Genomic DNA, 23,555 nt, shown 5'->3' on the forward strand with positions numbered 1-23,555 from the left:
TGGAATTCATAAGCTGCTTCCATCCCTGAGTCTCCTTTGACCTCGTGACTCTTAGAGGACAGCATTAATGCCCACCTTTTATATCTGAGAAAACCCATGCCTGGAGATGGTGAGGTGTCTACCTATAAATGAATAGCAGTCACACTGGGGCAGGGGAGAAGGGGAGGAGAAAAGTGTACCTTGTACCTTGCCACACCATTTGCCATCCTGATACAATACACATTAATTACCTCAAGAATGTGGATCACAGAGCAACAGTAAAATAATCAGGAAGTCATGAATTTCCATATAATTTATTTGTTTCTCATACAGTTGATTTAAGTATAAGTTTTAAGGGTAGCAAAATCCCCCAAAAGTTGACAGTGGGCTCTTTAATTGAGGAGCTCCCAGCTCTCACATACTACTGTCTGGGGAGGTGGAAGTGACATCCCAGTGGCAGAGCTGCGACCAGAACCCAGGGTCCTTTGGTCCGGATTGCAGTGCCCTTGAAGAATTTCTGTGCAATGAAACTGCTGCCGGACGCTGCTCCACCCGTGGCAGGTCCCTTCTGTGCCCAGCACTGGCCTTATCACTGCCTCCACCGAGTCCCGAGACTGTGACATACCTTGAGCCCGGCAGCCTCCACCGCAGAGGAACACAGCAACCCTTTGTTCAGAGCTATTTTCCTGTCAGCCTCAGAGTTGCCCAAGAGATTTGCATGTGAATGAGCCAGTGGCTCTGAAGTCCCCGAAGGGGTGGGATGGAGGAGTCTGAGCCATTCACCAGCTGAAGAGAGTGTAAATCCTCCTTGGCCCTCCTTCCCAGTCACAGTTCCCAGACTCTTCCCCGCCCAGCCCCTCTGTATCCCTACTCCCGCTGAGACGGTGGGCACCACTGGTTTCCCACCTGCGGGATGCCCGCTTCCCAGGCTCTGGGCAGGACCCCTCCCTACCAGCTCTTTCTTCTCTCGCTGCCCCTGCTGCCCTTTTCTGTCCAGCCCTCCCTGAGAGTGAGCCATGTTTCCTGGCAGCAGTGGGAATCCTGGACTCTCAGGACCTGCGTGAGCTCTTTCTCAGGCCCTCTCATTCTTTATGGTGTCTCGCTTGTGCATGTACACAATACCTTCTTAGGGGCTCACCCAGCTCTATTGGGGGGCTTTTACTCTGATTAACAAATACCAAATAAGAACAATGTCCTGGAAAGAGCAGTACAACTGGGCCCTCGTCTTGGCTCTGCCATGTGACTTTGAATGAGTCTTAGTTTCTCCACCAAGGAATGGTATAGATTTGAAGGCCTTGAGTGCCCTTTGCAGCTCTGATCTTCTGTAGTTTGATTCCAACTATTGAATCAGATCTGGGAGTCATGATATGTGGGGTTTTTCTCCCAGGCTTTGTGGCCTTGGAGAAGTCACATCACCTCTCTGGGCTCAGAATTACAATGTTTGCTTGGAGTGCATTTATTATATGATTGTTATTAGGAGCAAATAAAATAGTGAAGGTGAAAATGTTCCATTAACTAGAAAGAAGGAGGCATTATGATATTATGAGCATCCATCATCATTATTATTATTTATTCATTGTGATCAAATGACTTGGGCCAGGATTGCAGCTTCAACAGCCAGCACCTCTTATCTAAGCTCAACTGCAGTCTCAGATCTGTTAGTTTCACTTACATGGCTTTCAAGAGCCTCTGAAATGTAGCTCAACAAACAACATACAGCCAGGTGTGGTGGTGCACATTATAATCCCAGCAGTTTGGGAGGCTGAGGCAGGAGGATTGCAGGTTCAAAACAAGTCTCCACAGTTTAGCAAGGCCCTAAGCAACTTAGTGAGACCCTGTCTCAAAGTAAAATACAAAAAACAGGCTGGGGATTGTGGCTCAGTCATCAGTGCCCTCTGGTTCATTCCCAGGCACCCCTCCCCTCTGCAAGAAAACCCCAACACATATCAGGTACATCTTTTTTTTTTCCTAGACCCAGATACTTGCCTGGTATCTGATACTTTAAATTTCCTCCTACCTATGCTCTATAACTGAAATTTGAGGCTACCTGGCAAATAGCAAGGTTGAGCCAATCAATCTTTGGCCTCAATTCCTAGGATCCCCTGGTGGACTTTTAGGGAAAGTAAGCTCAGGAAAACAGAGTATTCATCTGTGAGCAGGAGTCCTGTGCCCAGGGCTACTATTAGTCTACATTCACACATCTAGAAAAATTATTGAAAGCACAGGAAATTAAAGAGAGAGATTCCTAAATACTAAACTAGCCTTCTGTGGACAAAAGCCTTCAGAGATCTCTTCATTACTCTGGTCATCTCTTATACAAAAAAATACTTTCCCTTGCCATCCATTCCCGGAATCATTGGGAAGATTTGCAAAGTGCAAGGAGTCAAGCAGACCTAAAGAGCCATCTGCCACATGAGGAGGCTGACTGGGAGGTTTCTCTACGTTCCCTTCCAGTGCTGATGGCTTCAGTAAGATTAGTAATGAGGAAGTGAAATCTAGAAAGTGGTACATCCAGGAAGATTTAGGATCTCTAAATGAGACACACAAAGTTATCCAGGCCCCACTAGCTGGGAGCCCAGAGTGGGTCCTTCCTGTGGCTGGATCTCAGCAGTCCTTTTCATACTGATTTTCTGAGTGCTAACTACATTCCAGCATTTCACATGTACTAATGCATGACATATGCACAACAGTCCCATGACACAAATTCCACTATATTCACTATTTGAGAAAATCTATATACAAAGTATACTATTTTCTTAACAACCATAACCACCACAATCCAAGTGTCTTAAAACAGCAAGAACTTATTATTATGTAGTTCTAGAGGCTGGAACTTTGGGATCAGGGTGTCAGCAGGGCCCTGTTCTCTCTGAAGGTACTAGGGGAAAATTCTTGCCTCGTCTGGCTTTCTGCAGGTTGTAGGCCGTCCTTGGCATTTCTTAGCTCATGGCAGCCAAACTCCAATCTCTGCCTCTGTCTTTGCATGACTGAATTTCCCTCTATGTGTTTCTATGTGGCAATTTTTGTCTTTTTTGTAGGGACACCAGTCATTGGGTCAAGGCCCACCCTGCCTCTATGTGGTGTCATCTTGGCTAGATTATGTCCTCAGAAGGAAACTTCCATAAAGTTCACATTCAGAGACACCAGGATTAGACTTCAACATCTTTTGGAAGACACAATTCTCTCTGTGACAGAGAGTATAAGTGCTTTTCCAACCTCTAATAGTTGGTGAAGATCGTGGGCAACCCATATGAAAACAGGGTACCACATGATCCAGTATCAATAAGGGGCTACAGCCTAAGAAGTAGAAAACTTTAAAAATTAAAAGCAATTCACAGTTGCACTCACCCTCTTGTGTAACAAAGCAAAGCAAAAGGCAGCAGCAGTGTTCTCATTGCAAACTTTCTTAAGTATCCAATATCAGTCCTGTGTGTGTGTGTGTGTGTCTGTCTGTCTGTCTGTCTATCCTCTCTCTCACCCCACCCTTCCCAGAGACTTCCCATGAAGACTTCCCAAAGTCTTCATGATCTCCAGACTAAGAAATTATTTTTTCTTTCCTAATCTGCAGTGGTTTGGATATAAAGTACACCCTGAATACTTGAAAGTGTGGTTCCCAAGACAGCCATGTTCAGAGGTGGGGATCTGACCTCATTAATGGATTAATCCATTGGCAGGTGGTAGAAAATGCAGGCAGTGGGACCTACTTGGAGGAAGGAGGCAACTGGGGATATGTGCTGATCCCTTCTTCCCGCTCTTTCTCTCTGCTTCCTGGCTCCCGTGTGCTGAGCAGCTTTGCTCTGCCACCCATTCTGCCATGATGTTCTGCCTCACCTCAGGCACAAAGTAAAGGAGCCAGCTGACAATGGACTGAAACCTCTGAAATGATGAGCCAAAAGGAACCTTTCCTCCTTTAAGTTATTTTTATCTGACATTTTTGTCACAGAGGCAGAAAGCTAATTAACACATCATCCATCCACTTGTACCCAACCACTCACTTGCTCTTGGATCACAATCATAAAATCTGCCCCGTAGCATGAGGCCTCCTAGTCTGGCCATACATTGCCAAACGGGAATTTTAATTATTCTGAGCTTCTTGATTGTATTATCAATGTTTTATTGTTTACAAATAAAAGGTTTCCGCCTGCTATTCAACTCTGTTGGGACCAAATGGGTAGGAAAAAATGAAAGGAGGTAACAGTGATAAGAGCTGTCCTGCACACCATTTCCCACAAGGTAAGGAGGACAGAAGATGAGGGACCCTGAATTTCCAGTCTGGGTTAGTTGCCCTCCTGTGTGTTCCTTTGGTTTGTTGACCAGAATTGACTAATTTTATACCATTTGGAAGAAGACAGAGGAAGCATCCTTGGGCCCAAGTGGGAAAACAAAGGAAAAAGAATAATCTACAGTTCCACTAGCCATTGTTGACAGTTTGCATACATTCCTTTCACATTTTACTTTTGATGCATGCTATCAACATATACAATTTTATTTTGTTTTTTCACTTAGCAAGAATCACATAGTGAGAGTATTTCTAGATCATCATAAATTCTCTAGTAATGTGATAATTAATGGCTGCTTGACGTTTGCTAAAAGAATGCCAATTGATGCCTCTAGAATTGGATATTCATCTTGTTTCTCATTTTCTATTATATATTTTTGATTATTTCATCTTTGTTCATGAAAGTTTTTTCCATGTTTGGAATATATTCCCCTAGCTTACATCCCCAGGTTTGAGACCAAGGTTTGAGACCAAGTTTCCAAGGCAAGTATGATCCAAAATGTCTTGATCTATACTGGGAGGTACTAAACTTCTTAACTTTGCAGCTGATAGTAATAAGGTGGTATGATGTTTGGTAAGGATGTAGCAAACATGAAGACCTGATGATTTTCAAGGCCCTGAGAATCCACTATATTATGATACTCTAATTTCTACTCACAAATGTCAATCTTACTGACTGTCCCAAATCACTTCCTTACTCCCCCATGAAAGTTATTTATAACTGTGCAATAAACCACTCAAATCCATGGTAGTCAAACAACATCCATTTCATATACTTTTAATTCTGTGGTCAGCATTTTGATCTGGCTTAGTGGGATGGTCCTTCTTTTGGATTTGCCCAAGGTCTTTCATGCAGTTGTTAAGAGCTTCACTAAAGCACAAAGGTCCAGGATGGTCTCACTTTCCCATCTGGTAGCTTCTGGTGAATGTCAGCTGGTTGGCCTAGATATCTCCACTGGACAACTCATCTGTGCCCTGTGTAGCCTTTGGTTCTCCAGTAGGCTTCCTGTGACTCCGTCACACCAACCTCAGGATACATGTGAAAAAGTGTTAAGGAAAAAAGTGATACTTGTCAAAGAACAATAAGGCAAATGTTATTTAGGACCAACATGGTAAGTACAGGGACCACAACAATAGGATTTTGTAGGAGTACAGGGGAGGTTATGCTCAAGTATCAATACAGCATGGGCAAGTGGAAATCTATAGCCAAGGAGCAGAAAGGCAGTGAATGGCAAAGTACTGGGAGGAAACATCAGAGTTAAGGGGGAGTCTGGAAAAACTGACCTAATACAATTCTTGCTTAAGAAAGGCTAGGGTGATCAGGTATCATCAGGGTGATGGTGGAGGATGAGGAGTACAGTTAGATATCTAGGGTTGAACATATCAGGGTGGGTTCTTAATAAACTGATTTATCATGGTTCCTTTCTAATACTGGACTTCATAAGGTAGTATGCAGATGAGCCTAGGAGAAAGTTCAGAAGCTTGACTAAAGTTTGGACAGGCAAAGAATTTTTATCAATAACTACAAGGCTCCTTGAATCCAGAATTTGAAAGTCCCATACCACTTCTACAAAGTTACATTGCAAAATGGACTGTGTATAAGAATGGAAGGAATTATTGTGGATATTTTTTTTTGCAAGCAAAATAATTCATGTCCTCTTTATGTGCCATATATACCCTTGCCCTCTCTTTGCATTGCATTTAGAGTCAGGCTTGAAGTCTGGGACCTCATGATCTATATCAGGTTTACAAGCAGATGAACCACCAAGGATATAGATTCTTTGGTACAACTCCTTTTCCCAAAAGGAAAGTTATTTCTCCTCCATGTACTCAATATTTTCTTGATTTGGTGAGTCAAAAATAAGATTGCCACAATAGAATTCCCATTTAAAAAATGGGAGAAATGGGAGTTATGTAATAATTACTGCCCCATAGTAATTCTGAAATTCAGCCAGGTACACAATGCCTACTCCAGATACTAGGAATGTTCTTTAGAGCCTAGTTCTGCTTCTTGGGAATGGTTCCCAGTTCATTGCTATCTGTGCTTCCTGATTGTCTTGACTCTGCCTCTCTCTTTTTAGCTTTACCTTCTGAGACATTCTTCCCTTTCCACAAGAAATGGGTCATGTTTGCAACCAACGCCTCTTTCTGGGCCCAGAGATATCTTCTCATTTTGAAATGTCTCAGTCATTTCTAGTCCAGGTTGACATGTCTACCTTAAAATCACACACACACACACACACACACACACACACACACACACACACGTACACATTCAGTGTTCTTTTCAAAATATCTTCTCTACTTTGCTGAGCATGTCAAAGTCCTTAAGATCCTTAGGTGCCTTTTAGTCTAGCAGATACAGAGTACAAGTTACTGGCTTAAATCTTTTAGATCTTAACCTACAGTTATTATAGCCACACACATGACATGATATTTACCCTGAATCTCTTCATGCTTTCTGAAATGTTTTGCCATTTTCCAACCCAGCCAGCCAGTCCTGGGCCTGTCTGTCCCCTATGTTATTCTTACATGCTAAAGTCTTACTTCTTCCCAAAGACCTTGCCATACAGGATAGAATTGCAGGATATACTTTCAAGATTCTCACTAGAGGTCTTCTTAGCCAGATCCATAAGTTCACTGTGTACATTTTTCTACCTTTTTCATTACCCAAACACAATTGCCAAATGTGTCACCACTACAGAGTTCAGGTAGCTGTTTTTCAAGATTTCTATAGTAGAATCCTCACCTATGTTCTAGCACTCACTTGTTAGCCAATTCCAAAACCAAGGCCACATTTTCTAGTTTTTTTGTGTAGCTACAGCAAGCATTCTACTCCTGACACCAATAACTCTATCAGTCCATGTTCAATCACAAAAGCAAAGCCTCTATGCATATTTTGAGACACTTGTGAGCATTACAGCTCATGTAATCATAGAAAGAACTGAGGAATTAATCATTGGTGATGAGAAGTTAGAGAACCACAGAAAAGGTCACCCACTGGTTCTTGTAGACTTTGCCATGGGTGAAGGTGTTGGCATCTGCAAAGAAATCTGGTAAGTCAAGTCTTTTGGACCAAAGTGGTACTGTGACTGCAAAGCTCATGAAAACAGGTGCCTGAAAGCTTTGAGCTCCAAAAAGCCTCAGTGGAATGACAAGCAAGCACCTGGTGGTAGATAGACATGGGCCACTCTTGGTCATCAGAGCCAATGGTTGAAAGGAAGCATGGGATGCCGAGTAAAGGAATGTGAAGAAGTTAAAACTTATTGTCACAACTGCATCTGTCCAAACAACCTTTACAGAATAATGGCTATTGCTTTTCAAACTTGCACAAATTCCTCTTTATGCCAGCTCTAACCTGAAAACATACAGGGAAGGAAATTCTGGAGCATGTAATTCAAAGATTAACTAAATTGTCAATAAAATAATTGCTTTCTGCTGCCTTGCCTCAGTTTTGCCTGGGAACTTTGTGTTTGAGATATCTCATGGAAAACAAAGACTCTGCCTTCTCATCCTGAGATCTGCTTCCCGGCTCTCTACCTTCAACAGATCCCCTCTCCTATACCAGGTGTTTGGAGCAGGGGACAATGGAACATAGTGGAGACTCTGGGTACCCCAAGGCTTCACTATTCCCTCTGTTCTCCCCACCACTCCAATCCTCCACCGACTCTTCCTACCTGATAAATCGTACTCACCTGCTATTCCTTAGCTCAGAGGACTTTTTTTTTCCCCAAAGTGTGTGTGTGTATGTGTGTGTGTGTGTGTGTGTGTGTGTGTGTATGTATGTATGTTTTGTTTTGTCTGATTTTGGTTTTGGTGGTGCTGGGGATCAAACCCAGGGCTTTGCATGTGCTAGAAAAACACAACAATCACTAAGCAACATCCTCAGCCTCTATGTGTTTTCTGATCCCCTTCATCTGGATGCAGTTTTTCCCTTTAAGCCCCTGAGCCTTCCCATCTATCATTATAGTTACTATTTACCAATAATACTCTAATATACACATTTGAGTACTTATCTTATTTTCCTACAAAAATGTCACATTCCCAGAGGCAGGGGATATGCTTATAAAGCTCATGCTTTATAAGTGATTTTTTTTAATAAAAAGTAATTTTTTACATCCTCCACATGATAGTTCAGAAAGAACTTGGTACCTAAATATTTGTCAAATGGAGCTAAAAGAAAACAAATTCACTACATACAACCACATACTGGTGCCCTCAATAATTATAGTCTGCAAGGATGCAGTTGCCCACAAGAAGAAATAGAAAGGGTGTCTGTGATCCTCAGCCACATGGTTCTCTATTGTTATAAATGTACGTCTTCAATAGATATGTTCCCTCCATGTTGATATGATAACCTCAGAGATGGGAGAATCCAAACAGAAGTCAGGGCTCAGTCCTTCATCCCTACTCAGAGACAAATGATCTTTGTAGAACTTTATAATTCATAGCAGGACATGCAAATATTAACCAGGGCCAGTGACCCTTCTGTTTAGGTTAAGGCTGTCACTGAGCCACATCCTCTTTGGGAGACAATCCATGCACCCAAGATAAGGTTTCGAGAGGCTCTTGAGCCAGGAAAATTGTTTGGTCAAGTGTCTGTGCCTTTTGTCATGTACTCTTTGGGTTTGTGGCTCCTTTCCCCAGTCTAAAAACAGTTCCAAAAGCAAAATTGACATCAGAAAATGCTCAGGTTATCTGTTTACCTTTGTGTAAGTCACTCTGCCATTTCTGAACTTCAGTTTCCTCTAGAAGAAGGGAGATTGAAATAACTCTTCAAGATCCATGCCAGCCCTGATATCCCAGCACTCTATTCTGGGCTTCAGATTGAATTCCTATGGCCCTAGGCTACTGTCTTTCTCCTCTGCTTCTCAAGTTTGTATGACTCATTTTTGTCATGGCTCTCAGCGGGGACATGCTTCCTTGTCCTCTGGAATAGTTTGGCTCTGCAGGCAGTGTGTTTATCTGTCATCATGAAAAAGTCCGTAATTCCAGAAGTTAAGAGGAGGACAGATATTTATCACAGACCCTCAGTAGGTCTCTATTTGATTTAAATAACCTCTGGTAGGTTTCACTTGAAAGTGTCCATGCTCTAGGCACTACTTGGGGATGCCGGGTTAGAGGAAAGAAGTTGCTGTGGCTGGAATTATTAATGCTCAAGGCATGACTATGCTTTGATAATCAATTTTATATTACATTGTCTATTAGTCAGCTGTTTCACTGCTGTGACTAAAAGACTTGGTAAGAACAATTAGAGGAGGAATAATTTATTTGAGGGGCTCACGGTTTCAGAGGTCTTGGCTCATAGACAGACACCTCCATTTCTTGGGGCTCAAAATGAGGCAGAACATCATGGTGAAAGAGTGAAGGGAATGAGCTCACATGATGATCAGAAAGCAGAGAGAGAGAGAGATTCCACTCTCCAGTTACAAAATGTATACCCAAAAGCAAGCTCCCAGTGACCCTCCTCCAGCCACACCTTACCTGCCTACAGTTATACCCAGTAATCTCTATCAGAGGATTAATGCATTGATTAGGTTAAGGCTCTCATAAACCAATCATTTCTCCTCTAAATCTTCTTGCCTTGTATCACACATGAGCTTTGCAGGGGACACCTATTATCTAAACCATAACACATAAATATAAATCATAAATAAGCTTAAATTCATTCATAAGCAGCAGCGATCTATGTTGAAACTCTTGCTCATTGTTGGTTGATTTAATATAAAACAAAGACGATTTGTAAGAATGCTAATATATCCAACTTGGAAGGGAATCTAGAGTTTAGCAAGTTCCAACTCCTGACTTACAGGTGGATAACTAGAGCTAAGGATGGGATGATAATATAGTAGTCTATGGTAGAATTAGGAATAGGACGTAAGACCTCCATTTACCAGGTTCATGCAACTTACATTACTCCAAAACTGAGGTCACCAAGATAGAAGCACATGATTCATGCAGTTATGCATAGAAGAATCCCTTTCCCAAGCCCTCACTTTCTATTTATGTAGTCTCCTTTTCATGAAGTTCCAAGAAGAACAACTCAAGTGGTTTCTAACTCATAACATATTAAAAATAAAAAGACAGGAAATGGAATAATACATAAAGAAGATGTAAGAATTATAAAGGCTTGTTGTTCGGCAGTAATTTCATGCATGGAAAGAATGACATAATTCAGCATCCCCAACGGTCTTCTTTGAATGTGATAGTTAAGGTACATAAAAATGTCCATGGATTATTAAGAAAGAGTTACAGGCTTCACTTCAAACAGGGCTTTGTATAAAGCACTTTTGTTTTTTAGGGTGCTGGGTACTGGGGATTGAACTCAGGGCACTTGACCACCGAGCCACATCCCCAGCCCTATTTTATATTTTATTTAGAGACAGGGTCTCACTGAGTTGCTTAGTGCCTTGCTATTGCTGAGGCTGGCTTTGAACTTCTGATCCTCCTGTCTCAGCCTCCTGAGCCTCTGGGATTACAGGCATGTGCCACCGCACCCAGATAAAGCACTTTTTAAAAAGAAATATTGTACCTAAAAGAAAATCGTTTTAAAAAATTACAGTTAGGTGAACTTTTAACCAGTTAACCAAAATAATATAGCATCTGGGACAGTCAAGGAAGTGAATTTTCAGCTGTGTGAAGAAGGGCACATTCTGCATAAGAAGACTGGTGTGAGTTCACTGGTATCAGCAGAGAAAAAATAGCAAAGCCATGATCTCATTTTCTGTTTACATTTCAATTCCCAGCTTTAGTGATTAATTGTCCTTGTGTTTTGTTGCCAGGGCAAATTGTTTTTCTTTAAAACTCCTTCTTATTTTAAATAAATAAACCATTAGTTTCAAAACAGAAGTGTCAAATGTCAAGATACTTCTGGCATACTAAGCTAATGAACAAAACAACAAATTTATTGGAAGCTAGCAGAGATGGACAGCCTTTGTGAACTTTCTTTCAGTGACTTTGAAAGACAGAAGCAATCATTCCTGGGAAGATTTTTGCCTGTATCTTGTCTAAAATATCAGCCCAGAGATCCCAAACACAAATGCAAGCTTTAAAAAATTGAGTTAGGTGTAAGATGATAGAGTAGGTCAAGTATTCAAGTATTCATAGCTTCTACTCTGTGCTTCCCAAACCAGACACACAAAATCGGCTTTAGGCAACCAATGTAGAATTCCTGCTTCACTTTCTGAGCTCAAGCAGAGCCTTTAGCTCTTCCAAAGCAGGGAATTCTATCAGCAAGTATGCAAAGTTTCCATCTCTCTTACACACACACACACACACACACACACACACACACATTTTCTGTATGATATCAAGAAGCAGTTTCTGTATTTTTAAGACTATCTATTATATCACACGACTTCCTGTTCAAAAGTTTTCCATATCTTCCACTTAGAGAATTAATGGCATTCAACATCAGCCATAATCTACTTTGTACCTCTCTTCCTACAGTACCTCTCTTCCTACAGTCTTCACAGGCACCCTGGCTTCTCATAGCTCTCAGAATAGGTCTGCTCTTTTAGTTCTTGTGAACAAATATTCATTGGACAACTGCTATGTGCCACATGCTATTGCATGCTTTGAGGAAACAGCTATAAAGAGCAATCCTAATCTTCTGTAGTGGGGGTCCTGGTGGGGATCTTTCACCTCCTCCTGCTGCTCCTATCAGAGCACTTACCAGGCTGCACATTAGCTCTATCTGGGTCCGTTCTTCACTCTGAACACTGCTGTCCTGTGCATGGCTCTCAGTCTTCCTCTTCTCTCATCATCCCCATCTCATGCTCTGCTCAGCGGCAGGCACACTGGATGCCCAATGATTGATTTATAACGTACATACAGTCTTTTTTCTTTGGAAATGTGATAAGTTCTTGTTGTACAGAGAACCCATCTGCAGGGTTATCTAACTCTTTGGAATTTTAACATTGAGTTATTTTCAGTAACTAAGCCACTTGACTGGCAACAAGAATGACAAATATCAAGCTACCCCTGTGGAACTAAACAATGTGAATGCAACTGATCAGACAGCCACATTGACTTAAGCTGTAGTCTCTCTCCCCAAGTCTAAGAATCCCTCATCCCCCTTCCTCGAGTTTCCCAGGCTGCCTAGTCTCTTTCTTCCACGAGATCAGGAGAGAAGCTAAATGTGAAGCTGCTCATCTTGTTCCCTTTCACTTTGACCTCAAAGGTAGAAACTGAAGACCAGGTGCTGGCAACCTTTTGTGGCAGGGAGACCACGGACACAGAGCAGACCCCTGGCCAAGAAGTGGTTCTCTCCCCTGGTTCCTTCATGTCCGTCACTTTCCGGTCAGATTTCTCCAACGAGGAGCGATTCACAGGCTTTGATGCCCACTACATGGCTGTGGGTAAGTGGGGGGACTGGGTGGCTCATCCTCCAGTCTCTTGTTCTCTGTACAGGTGCAAGCTGTCTGTGTCCTCTCCTAGACAGCAAACACCTGTTTACTCACGACACAGATTCTACCATTCATGTCTTATAGCATTAGCAAATGTCATCACCTGTCTACCCATCTATCTTCTGTTTATCCATCAATTCCTCTTTTTTGATACATCAAAGTAATTGCAGACATCAGGACACATCTTCCTAAATACTCCTTCATGGATATAATTTTGCTAGAGTTTTATATCTGTTCAATTTTTTTTCTTTAGTGCAAAATTTGCATACAATGGAATCAAAATCTTAGTATATATTTGTTGAATTTTTTGAAATTTATATTTGTGTGTAACCCACACCCCCAATAAGATATTGAATTTAAGCATCAACCCAGAAAGTTGGCTCATGTTCCTGCGAAGTCAATCCGTGTTCCCAATTCCCTTAGTGGAAATAATTCTGTTTTTTTTTTCTGCCACAGATTAATTTTCTTTTAAAATTTCACATAAATGAACATACAGAAAATATATCTGAGGGTGAATGGTTTTACTCAGCATTATGCTTTTGAGATTCACTTATGTTGCTGCATGCATTAGTAATTTATTCCTTTTCCTGTCAGAATAGTGTTCCATGATAGGAATATACTATAATTATTCTGGGCTCTACCCATTTTTTGGCTCCCATTAATAAAATTTCTATGAATCTTCTTGCACAAGTCTTTTTGTGAGCATATACTTTCACTTTTATTGGGTAAATATTTAGGCATAGAATTGCTGAGTGATAGGGCAGCTATGCTTAGTGTTGTAATAAATGGCCAGATCTTTTCCAAAGCCATCACATCATTTTATAAAAGTCCACAAATGCCTGGGAGTTCTGGCTGCTCGATATCTTCACCAACATCAGGTGTTGTCATTTTTTTAATATTAACCACTCTGCTGGCTCTATAGTGTATCTCATTATGATTAAATCACATTCCCCTGACAACTAATGATATTCAGCATCTTTTCATGAGCTTATTGGCTATTCATATGTCCCTTTAGGAGAAATCTATACTCAATGCCTAGGACAGGATTGGACCCATACTAGGGGCTTAGAAAGAAAGAAAGAGACAACATGAAGTAGAAGTTAAGAACTCAAGCTCTGCGGCCAGCCCACCCCAGATCTCTATGGCTTTACTTCATCATCTATAAAACAGGGGTAGTAACAGCCCTGAGCTTGCTGCCTGGCACGCAGTAATTATCACAGCTGTTAAAGGATAGTTCTTCTACCAGGAGTCAAGTTGCCTAGGTTTGAACCCCAGTCTCTGAGGTCTGGGATCAGCTGATCCACTTTTCTGAGTTTCCTCATCTGTAAAATGAAGATAATAACTACCTCTGGGCTTTATGTAATGATTAAATGAGACAACTCCTGAACCCCCAGTGGCCAGGGAGCAGGCCACACTAAGTGCTGTATATGTTGGGGGTCATCTCCATCATCACGCATGCCCTGATTGAGGCTCTATCTTCCTTGCAGATGTGGACGAGTGTAAGGAGAGGGAGGACGAGGAGCTGTCCTGTGACCACTACTGCCACAACTACATTGGCGGCTACTACTGCTCCTGCCGCTTTGGCTACATCCTCCACACGGACAACAGGACCTGCCGAGGTAGGGCCTGGGGGTGGTTCTATACGTGGCCATGACATGCCACACCTTCCCGTACAATTAGAAGAGGCTCAAGGGAAAGATAGATACACAGTACAGACAATTAACAATGAAGTTAGAGGTGTGCTTCAGATACCATGTGAACAGAGATACTGAAATAATGCTCCCTCAGCCTGGAAGCCTGGGTTCCTGTTCTCAGTGAAATACAAGAGAAAATATTTGACTACTAGGACATCTTCCAGGGCAGAATGTGTGCTGCATAGGTCCTGTCTCTTTTCCTACAGAGGGTGAACAACATGACCAAGGTAGGGAGAAACCTGAGGTCCCCAGTCCTTTCTCTCTGAGCTATGAACTAAGCCTCTCCCAGCAATTCCTTTTTCTCTTTGCTTTTGATAGCCTCTAAGTTTCTCTATGACAGAAAGAAACTCAGTCCAAAAGGAGGAAGTATAGAGGCAAAAACAGAGGCAGCAGGAAAACTTTCCACCCCTTCTCTCTCTCTGTTTTCACCTCCCATCAACATGGTAGCCATGCTGTGGGCTCGAGCTGAATGAGGGATGGAGAGATGGAAGGGCTCAGCCACTCTGCAGCAGTAGTCCCTAGACTACTGGGGCAATAGTCCTATAAGCAAATGGTTAGATGCCGAAAGTGCAACATTTGCTACATTTATGTGAAGGAAGTGTAGACAGCTCAATCAGACCTGAGCTGGCCTGGAGAAGTGGAAAATACTTCCCCAAGATGATGACCCTTGGCAGAGATGAAAGTATAAGGAGAGGGAGGGCATTCTATGCAGGGAGAATGGCTTCTGCAAATATTCACAGGTGTGATAGAACTTGAGGCACTTGGGGAATTGCCAGCAGATTCGTGTGACCCAGGGATCTCACTCTGAACTTGAGTGAGGCAACATTGGAGGGAGGTGAGACTGTAGACAGGAGCTCTTTTTCTTTCTCCTTCAAAAACTGCTCATTTCTGAATAAAGCCCAAATACTTACTCATCAGAATAAAGCAGTATAAGACAAAAACAGCAGGTACATTTTCTTGGCGGGGTATGTTTTCTATTCTTATTCAGTAAGTATTTATTAGCTATCTACTCTATACTGAGGCTAGGGAGGGCTGAAGGTAGAGCAAGTTTTCTCAATCTGTCTTTATTTTCTGCACCCAGAAGCCCTTTCCTTTTTCTTTTTCTTTTTTCTCTTTGATACCACAGACATGCTGTATATCTGCTTATGCACTATATGTCTATGCATTATGCATAAGAACAGCAAGACTTCCTACCAAGAACCAATTTTAGTCCCCTTTGGGGATTTTGAGATTACCCCTATGTAGAAAATGAAAACAGATGGGACTTTTAAGAGACCTCAATCTAAACCTTGTTCTGCAAGTTCTGTGGGACTTCAAGTTAGTCACGCCCCGCCTTTCTGGGCTACAGTTTTTTTCATTTGCAAATGAGTAGGATGAACAAAGGCTTAGCAAGCAAGGACATCCCAGCTCTAGGATGGGTCAGCCAAGGGCAAAAGTTTAGCAGTAAACAAAGGTGCCTGGGCAGGGTTAACTCAGGGCCAGGCCAGGCCAGGCCAGGAAGGAGGTCCCTGGTTGCAATAACTGCAGTGCAGAACAAAGTCAAATCCCTGAGCTCATGGAACGCACAGTCTAGTGGGCCAAAGAAACCAAATGAATATGTGACACAATGTCAGGCAATGAGAAGCACTGAAGGAAAAAAGTAAGAAGGACAGGGCTGGGGTTCAGCCTCTAGCTGGATCCCAGCCACCGCTGCAGCTGCTCCACAGCCCTTTCCAGGGCCCAGACAACTGCCAGCCGCTGGTCCCAGGATGGTGATTCGTGTATATATTGCATCTTCCTTCAGCTCTACAGTGATTAAGAAGAAACAGCAAGATGTGCTTGGTGCCAACAAAATAGGCTATACAGAAAAAGATCCTGTAGCCAGTGAAGAGAGTCAGAAGCGGATGAGAGAAAATGCACCTGAAAATAGTGGACCCGCCACAGGGTCCTCCCTGCCACCTCAGATTTTCAATGACAGCCAGAATTGTGGGGACTAGGATGACTCTTTGGAAGCCCAAGAAAAGAACACAGTGTATGCCTTTTTAGGCTTGATGGCACCACCTGGTTTAAAGGAAGCAGAAGGCTTCCTTGCTGCACAGCAGCAAGCAGGAACCTTAAGCGTTCTGCTTTAAGCATTTTGAAAAATGCATCTCCATTGCTTTAAAAAAATAACAAAATTTTCTTGGCTTCAAAAGAAATAGGCGTAATGTTGAAATAAATGGATTAGTTGGTGTTCCTGCATACAAACAATCAAAATGAATATGTCCTTAAAATGTGAATATCATGGTGAAGGGGAAAACAAAATAAAGGAAGGACAGGGCTGGGAGAGAGGGTATGTGTGAGGTCTATATTACAATAAGGACCAAGGAAGGGTTTGAGCAGAGACCTAAATGAAGTCTGGGCAAGGAGATGAGTAGGGTCAAAGAGGTCCAGATAACCCCATGACTACTCCATCCCAAGCCTCTCCCTTATCAGAGTCCTCCCTGCTCCTCACAAGTAGCAGAGAATTTGCTGAGAGGTGCCATCACACAGGGTAAATAACTCTGGACAGACAGAGACGTCTGCATTTGAGTTTTGACTGCAAATTGCTAGGTATCTAACTTTGGGTAAATCACTTCCCTTCATGGAGTTTCCCCCCATCAGTGAAATGGGGATACTGGTTCCTTCCTGGCACTAGAAGGATCACAGTGACATAGACAAGGGTCTGCTGTGGTGTTGGTGTGCCATGTTCTCTGCTATGTTTCCCACAGTGGAGTGCAGTGACAACCTCTTTACCCAGAGGACCGGCCTGATCACCAGCCCTGACTACCCCAACCCTTACCCCAAGAGCTCTGAATGCCTCTACAACATTGAGCTGGAGGAGGGTTTCATGGTCAGCTTGCAATTCGAGGACATTTTTGACATTGAGGACCACCCTGAGGTGCCCTGCCCTTATGACTATATCAAGGTAAGCCTGCAGAAGGTGTTTGTCCAGGGAATGCTGGAAAATCTTGGCTGAATTGGGAAAATTGATATTCTGCTGTTTTCATCTTATCTCAGGATAGAAGGCCAGGCAGCTAGTTTATCAAAGTCATTATTAAGATAACATCTACCAGCTTAATTAGATCTAGTCTAAGAATCTTCCATGATCCAAAGCAAGCTCCTTGGCCATCAGTGTGGTTTGAGATAGACAGTCCAAGAGTCAAGTCTGCATTAGCAAAAGTCCCTGGGGGTACACTTAGTTTCATGGACCTGCAATCTGTCCATGTCTCACAAGGCTCTATACTCAAAAAGAACCCATAGTTGGTTACAGTTCTGCTGTTGCTATCCTGAACTTCTTAATATATTTTGAACAAAGAATCCACATTTTCATCTTGCACTGTATGTACCCATAAGTTATGATGCTGGTCCTGCTTGGGAGAAGAGACTATGCAAAAGGCAAACAAAGAGGGAAGAGAATGTCACAGGCCAATAACCACTGAATTTGTGGTGATTCTACTAGTATAGATAAGATGCAAAGGTAGCCTAAATTTATGCTATTGGCTGGGATAGTAGGAGAGATATTGTTTAGACATGTAGGAAACAAATCAGCTATTCTTAGAGAGGGACCAGCCAAAACATCCAGGTGGACCTGCATGTTGGAGTCTGACCTCAGGAGAAATACTGAGCTGGGGAGAAAAAGGGATGCTACTCAAGTATACAAATAGGTGCTTGTTTAGACTACGTGAACAGTGAGCTGGCCTAAGACAGATGGAAGGCAGAACAGAGGCACCCTCGATGAAAGGGCCATAAAATGAGAGAGTCAAAAATGGAGCTGTCAATCGGGCAGGATGGCATACGCCTGTAATCCCAGTGCCTTGGGAGGCTACAAGTTCAAAGCCAGCCTCAGCAACAGCGAGGCACTAAACAACTCAGTGAGACCCTGTCTCTAAATAAAATAGGGCTGGGGATGCGGTTAAGTGCCCCTGAGTTCAATCATCAGTACAAAAAAAGAATGAAGTTGTCTACAGTGGGGGAAGTTTGAGAGTCTATGAAAGAAAACTTGAGAACTTAGAGGCTGTCCTATCCCCTACTTGAATTCAGAGGCTAAGAAGCAGCTTGGCCACAGGTAGACTAGCAGAAAACACAGGACAGGAGTATTCTTTGCTGTGTAATAAACTGCCTCCAACATAAAAGCTTACAGCAATTCTTTTTACATTGTTTTGTAGACCAGAAGACCCAGAAGATTCACTTGGGTTCTTTGATTAGGGTTTCCCTAGATGGAAATCAAAGTATCAACTGGATGGGATTCGAACCTTGAGGCTCTGGGGCAGAATCCCATTTTCAGGGTCATTTTAAATTGTTAACAGATCCTTGTAGTTGTAGGAATAAAGTTCATTGCTGCTGTAGGACTGAAATCCCATCTTCTTTCTGATGGCCAAGAGTTCCTCTCAGCATCTAGAAGCTGTTCTCAGGTCCTTTTCTACTGTCCCCTAGGGGATTAAAAAAAAAAAAACATTTTTTTTTCCATGTAAGAAAACATAATCACAAAGTAATGCCAGGGGTGAAGGTATTGTCTTAGAATTCTGGCTACCACACAGAGTTCCCAGGAGCTATGCATGGGAACCTCAACCAGACACTTCACTTTCTGGGGCTTCACTTTTACCCCCTCTCCATGATAAGATGAAGATGCTACCCAGGATTGTGGAAGTCACCAAATGCTACCTAATGGGCCCTGGTCCTGGTCCTCAGAGATGGAAGGAAAAATGTACAGGAAGAACCCAGGACTGGGAATGGGGGACTCTGGATCAGCAAATACTTCCTGCTACCTTCTCTCCTTCTCCACTGCCTCTGTCCCAGTCAAGCCCCATCACCTCTCCCGTGCTCAACTGCTAAACTCCCCAGCTGGTTTTCTTGCTTTCACCCTTGCTCTATACAGTCTATTTACCCATAGTCTTGAGAGTTAAAAAAAAGAAAGTAGATTGGATCAAGATTTCACTTGGAATTACACATAAATTCCTCCATGCAATGTGGCCCTTGCCTGCTCTTCCAACCTCGGGTCGTGCCACTCCCTCTGTCCCAGCCACATGGCTTCCTTCCTGTGCTCCACACTTGCCAAGCTTGTTCCCACCTTTGGCCTTGGCCTTTTCCTAGCTATTTTCTCTGCCTGGAAAATGCTCCCCCCTCCTCCTACTCACCCTACACATCAGATTCAATGTCATTTCATCACGAGACCTTCTTTGAGTACCCATTTAAAGTTACTAGCTATTATACTACTGTCTGTTATATAAATGATGGCAGAGATACCTGTGTTATGTTGATTATTGTTTTTTTTTTTTTTTATCAGTTTCTCTTTACTCGACTACAAGTTCTTTGGCAGCAGAGAGCTCATCTGTTTTGTGTACTGGACAGGGCTATGTCCTCTGAGCCACAACATGTTTGTCTTCGAGCAGAGGATTATTAACCTACCTTGTCCACTTCCTAGGTCATTGTAAATTACAAAATGAGAGAATGGAGATGAAACTGTTTGGTGACTGGAAAGGCCCACTCAAACCATGAGTGAAAAAAATCATGGATTCACACAGAGGCTTCCAGAAGACTCTGGAAGGCAGTGCAGAAGAGTTGCCTGCAGCAGTGCTCTCAGCTGCTCAGATGTGACTCTTCTCTTTCTCTGTCTTGCCTTTCTTAGATTAAAGCTGGTTCAAAAGTTTTGGGACCCTTCTGTGGAGAGAAAGCCCCAGAACCCATCAGTACCCAGAGCCACAGTGTCCAGATCCTGTTCCGCAGTGACAACTCGGGGGAGAACCGGGGCTGGAGGCTCTCATACAGAGCTGCAGGTAACTTCTCCCCTCTCACCTGAGTGAGCCTCTGTGCTCAGCATTCACAGAGAGGGTGGTTGGGAGGGGATGCAGGCCTGGAACTTCTCTGGTGACCTTATGGGACTCTTAGCTGAGAAACTTGGGACCAAGACATATGCTCTCTCCTGACTCAGTTTCCTATCTGTAAAAGGGGCCCCAGGGCAGCAATGAGGTTGAGTTTGAACTAGACTGGAAGTTTTCAAAACTAGCTGTATTTCAGCATCGTGTGGGGAGACTTAAAAAGAAAAAAAAAGAAAGAAAAGAAAAAGAAATCTTGTTTCCTGAACCCCACCCCTCACACAGTGATTCACTAAACCTGGAAAGGGCCCTTTCGTCTGGGGCTGGAATTTGAGCATGGGCTTGTAGTTTCCAATGTTTCATTATGGTGGAGCCCTTGTGGGCCCCTTGACTGGCAAAGCCTACAGGTCCCATTCCTCAGCTCCCCAAGGCAGCCAGTCCTGGCTCAATCTTGATAGAGGCATTTGACCCAAGAGGTCTGTAATAACTCAAGAAGAAAGAGGTGGACATCAGCCAGGTGTGACTTCATAGACCCTGAAACCCTGGCTCTGCCTGCACTAGCCTATCCAGTGCCCAGTCTGGGGAGAGGAGTGAGCAGGAAATTAACAAAAGAGAGTTTGTCCAGGAAAAAGTGTCAGGGATAAGCTCTGGCCATGAGGATCTTGTCATGAGGATCTTTTGAAAAGATGTCTCAGAAGTATATGATTCACAGTCTCTAAATGCTTTGAAGAAGGGTCTTGGGGAAAAAAAGGGTAATTGGGGTCCTCTGCGTGGTCCAGTGAGTAAGATTTACAATGGAAGAGATTTCAGCTAAATAGGAAAACTCTGTTCATTTAATCTGAGGATTCCACATGTAGAAGTTATAGGTTTGGGAGGAATTGAGTTCCCTGTCTTATAGAAATGCAAAAAGATGTTGGGTGTCTACTGTGGAGAATGTTGTAAAGAAAACATCAGGACAGTGTTGGAGTCAATGACACTTAATATTCCACCCAACCCTGAGTTAGCTCTTCACTGACTGTTGGGATCCAGAGTTATTGCAGTGGCTCTGACCCTGACTTATTCTGTGATTTGAACCAGATTCTTTACCTCGACTTGACAATAAAGAATTTGAACTAGCAGAATTTATGCAGTGATTCTAAAATAATATAGTCCATGTAAATCATGAAATCATCTGGCCAACCATCTAATTTTAATAATAAGCAATCAGGGGTGGGGTAGGGTGGAGGAGGCTTGCAATTTGGAAAGTGACTTGCTTCTGGTTTCGGAGTAAGTCCGCATGCAGTTCTGTCATTTCCCTCCTCCCTCAGGGCTTGCTGTGTGGGTCTGGCCCTTTACTGCCAGACTTTTCCTCGTTTTCTTACCTGCTGTCCTTTCATTTGCTTCCTGCCAGGAAATGAGTGCCCTGAGCTACAGCCTCCTGTCCATGGGAAAATTGAGCCCTTGCAAGCCACATATTCCTTCAAAGATCAAGTGCTCATCAGCTGTGACACAGGCTACAAAGTGCTGAAGGTGCAGCGCCTGCCTGGGTGAAGGCCAGAGAAAATCTCAAGAGTTCCCCAGGGCAGATGGGCTGCTGGAACTTGGCAGAGTGCCAGCACAGTATTTCCTAGCTGCCACAAAAGCCTCCCAAATGTTCTAGAAATTCTAAAGCATGTGTCCCAGATTGTCTCTGGAAGTGACACAAAAGTCTTTTATCAGAGAATGGGCTGGCTTGGATTAAAAAAAGCAAGTGGTGGGGGTGCTGTACAGCTCTCTAATCAGGGCTAACAACCTTAATAAAGTTCATCAGGCTTATGGGGGTAGGGTGGAGAAATAAAGGTTTTAAAGGTGACAGGTACTCCTTACTTTTCCATCGTCTGAGACAATGGTTCTCTTACTTAGCTTTAAAAATTTATTTAAAAAAAATGATCTCCTACATCTTAGTTGAAATTAATTAAAGCAATATCTTTGGGGTTGAAACTAAGGCTTGGCTTTTTTTTTTTTTTTTTTTTTTTAATGTTCTCTAGATGAGGCTAAAGTGCAGCCAAGCTAGAGGACCACTGTTCTCAAGGAATAGTTCTCAATGAGAGGTCCCTGGACCAGTAGTATCAGCATCACCTGGGAACTTACTAGAAATGCTAATTCTTGGTTAGGTCAGACTCAATAAATCAAAATATTCTGAAGACACCGGCCAGGAATCTGTTTTAACAAGCCCCCAGGTGGTGCTGACCTCCTGCTCAAGTTTTAGAACCAGTGCTCTGAAAAAGGAGTCAAGGCTCCAGTTTTTCTTTCAGAGACCATTGCCCAAGGCCCCCTTGTGCATAGCCCTTGCCTCTCCCTAGTACGAATGCAGAATATGAGTTCAATATCTATGTTTTCCTTATCTTCAAACTTGGCCTTGGAGACTTGGGTGGAAAATCCAATTGAGGACAGTGAGGCTTGGAATTTGAGTTCGTTTTGCTGGGAAGCAAACACTGACTCCACCCCTTCCTTCTTCCCACTCCCTTCTTTGGTTTCTTTCCAGGATAATGTGGAGATGGACACATTTCAGATTGAGTGCCTGAAGGATGGGACCTGGAGTAACAAGATTCCCACCTGTAAAAGTAAGAAAAACAAATGGCTTGATTATAAGGATAATGAGTTCCCTCCTGCTCTTGGCATCAGACCAAATATCACACAGGGGTGACAGCCTGGCAGGAAGTCTCTGAGAGGGATGGGGGGAAACTCAACAGACACTTGGGGCCAGAGAAAAACAGTATTAATGCCTCTTTTAGCAGTAAGACTTTAGCATCCCCAAACAAATTTTGTTCTTGTTGTTGTTGTTGTTTTTGTGGGCCCCAGTTTATTTTCTAAACACTAATTTTACCTCAGCCTGCAGACAGGTTGCCAGATTTGCTAGAGGAATACATGTCTCCAGGTCTAAAGCCAGCTCTGGCAATTGCTAATTCAGGAGACCAGTATGGCACGGATTCCCAGAGCTGAGTAAGCTTGTTAGTCTCTACATGGCCACCACCACCCATGGCAACTAACTCTTCTGGGTTGATTTGGAGCTTTGGAAAAATGACTGTGGGGTCAGCATAGTAGACCTAGTTGAAGCATGGAACACAACTCTTCACTGACTGTTGGGGTCCGAGTTCTTGCAGTGACTCTGACCCTGACCTATTCTGTGATAATGAACCAGATCCTTTACCTTGACTTGACAATAAAGAATTTGGACTAGCAAAATTTATGCAGTGATTCTAAAATAATATAGTCCATGTAAATCATCTATTGAGTTTTGTAAGAATACAGATTTCCAAACACTAGCCCCTCTCCCTCCACATCCAGGGGATTTCAATACAAGAGTTATAAGGACAGCAATTTTAGAAACTTATGTATGATGAGAAGAGGCACAGAGACAGAA

General features: G+C 42.9%; 1 protein-coding gene and 1 pseudogene across 3 annotated transcripts in view; both read left to right on the top strand.

Annotated features, from left to right (window-relative positions):
* The window catches only part of Masp1 (MBL associated serine protease 1), a 63,507-nt gene that overhangs the window by 14,554 nt on the left and 25,398 nt on the right, over positions 1 to 23,555 (top strand). For all 3 annotated transcript variants that reach the window (XM_026389391.2, XM_026389390.2, XM_026389392.2), the window contains exons 3-8: positions 12,441 to 12,618; positions 14,154 to 14,285; positions 17,090 to 17,286; positions 19,987 to 20,134; positions 21,564 to 21,682; positions 22,677 to 22,755. In XM_026389391.2, the coding sequence (XP_026245176.2) occupies positions 12,441 to 12,618; positions 14,154 to 14,285; positions 17,090 to 17,286; positions 19,987 to 20,134; positions 21,564 to 21,682; positions 22,677 to 22,755 (853 nt within the window). The remainder of the gene's footprint in view (positions 1 to 12,440; positions 12,619 to 14,153; positions 14,286 to 17,089; positions 17,287 to 19,986; positions 20,135 to 21,563; positions 21,683 to 22,676; positions 22,756 to 23,555) is intronic.
* Positions 16,109 to 16,471, top strand: LOC113183171 (adapter SH3BGRL pseudogene; annotated as a pseudogene).

Source organism: Urocitellus parryii, chromosome 2 (genome assembly GCF_045843805.1).
Source record: "Urocitellus parryii isolate mUroPar1 chromosome 2, mUroPar1.hap1, whole genome shotgun sequence".
NCBI classification, from domain to species: Eukaryota; Metazoa; Chordata; class Mammalia; order Rodentia; family Sciuridae; genus Urocitellus; species Urocitellus parryii.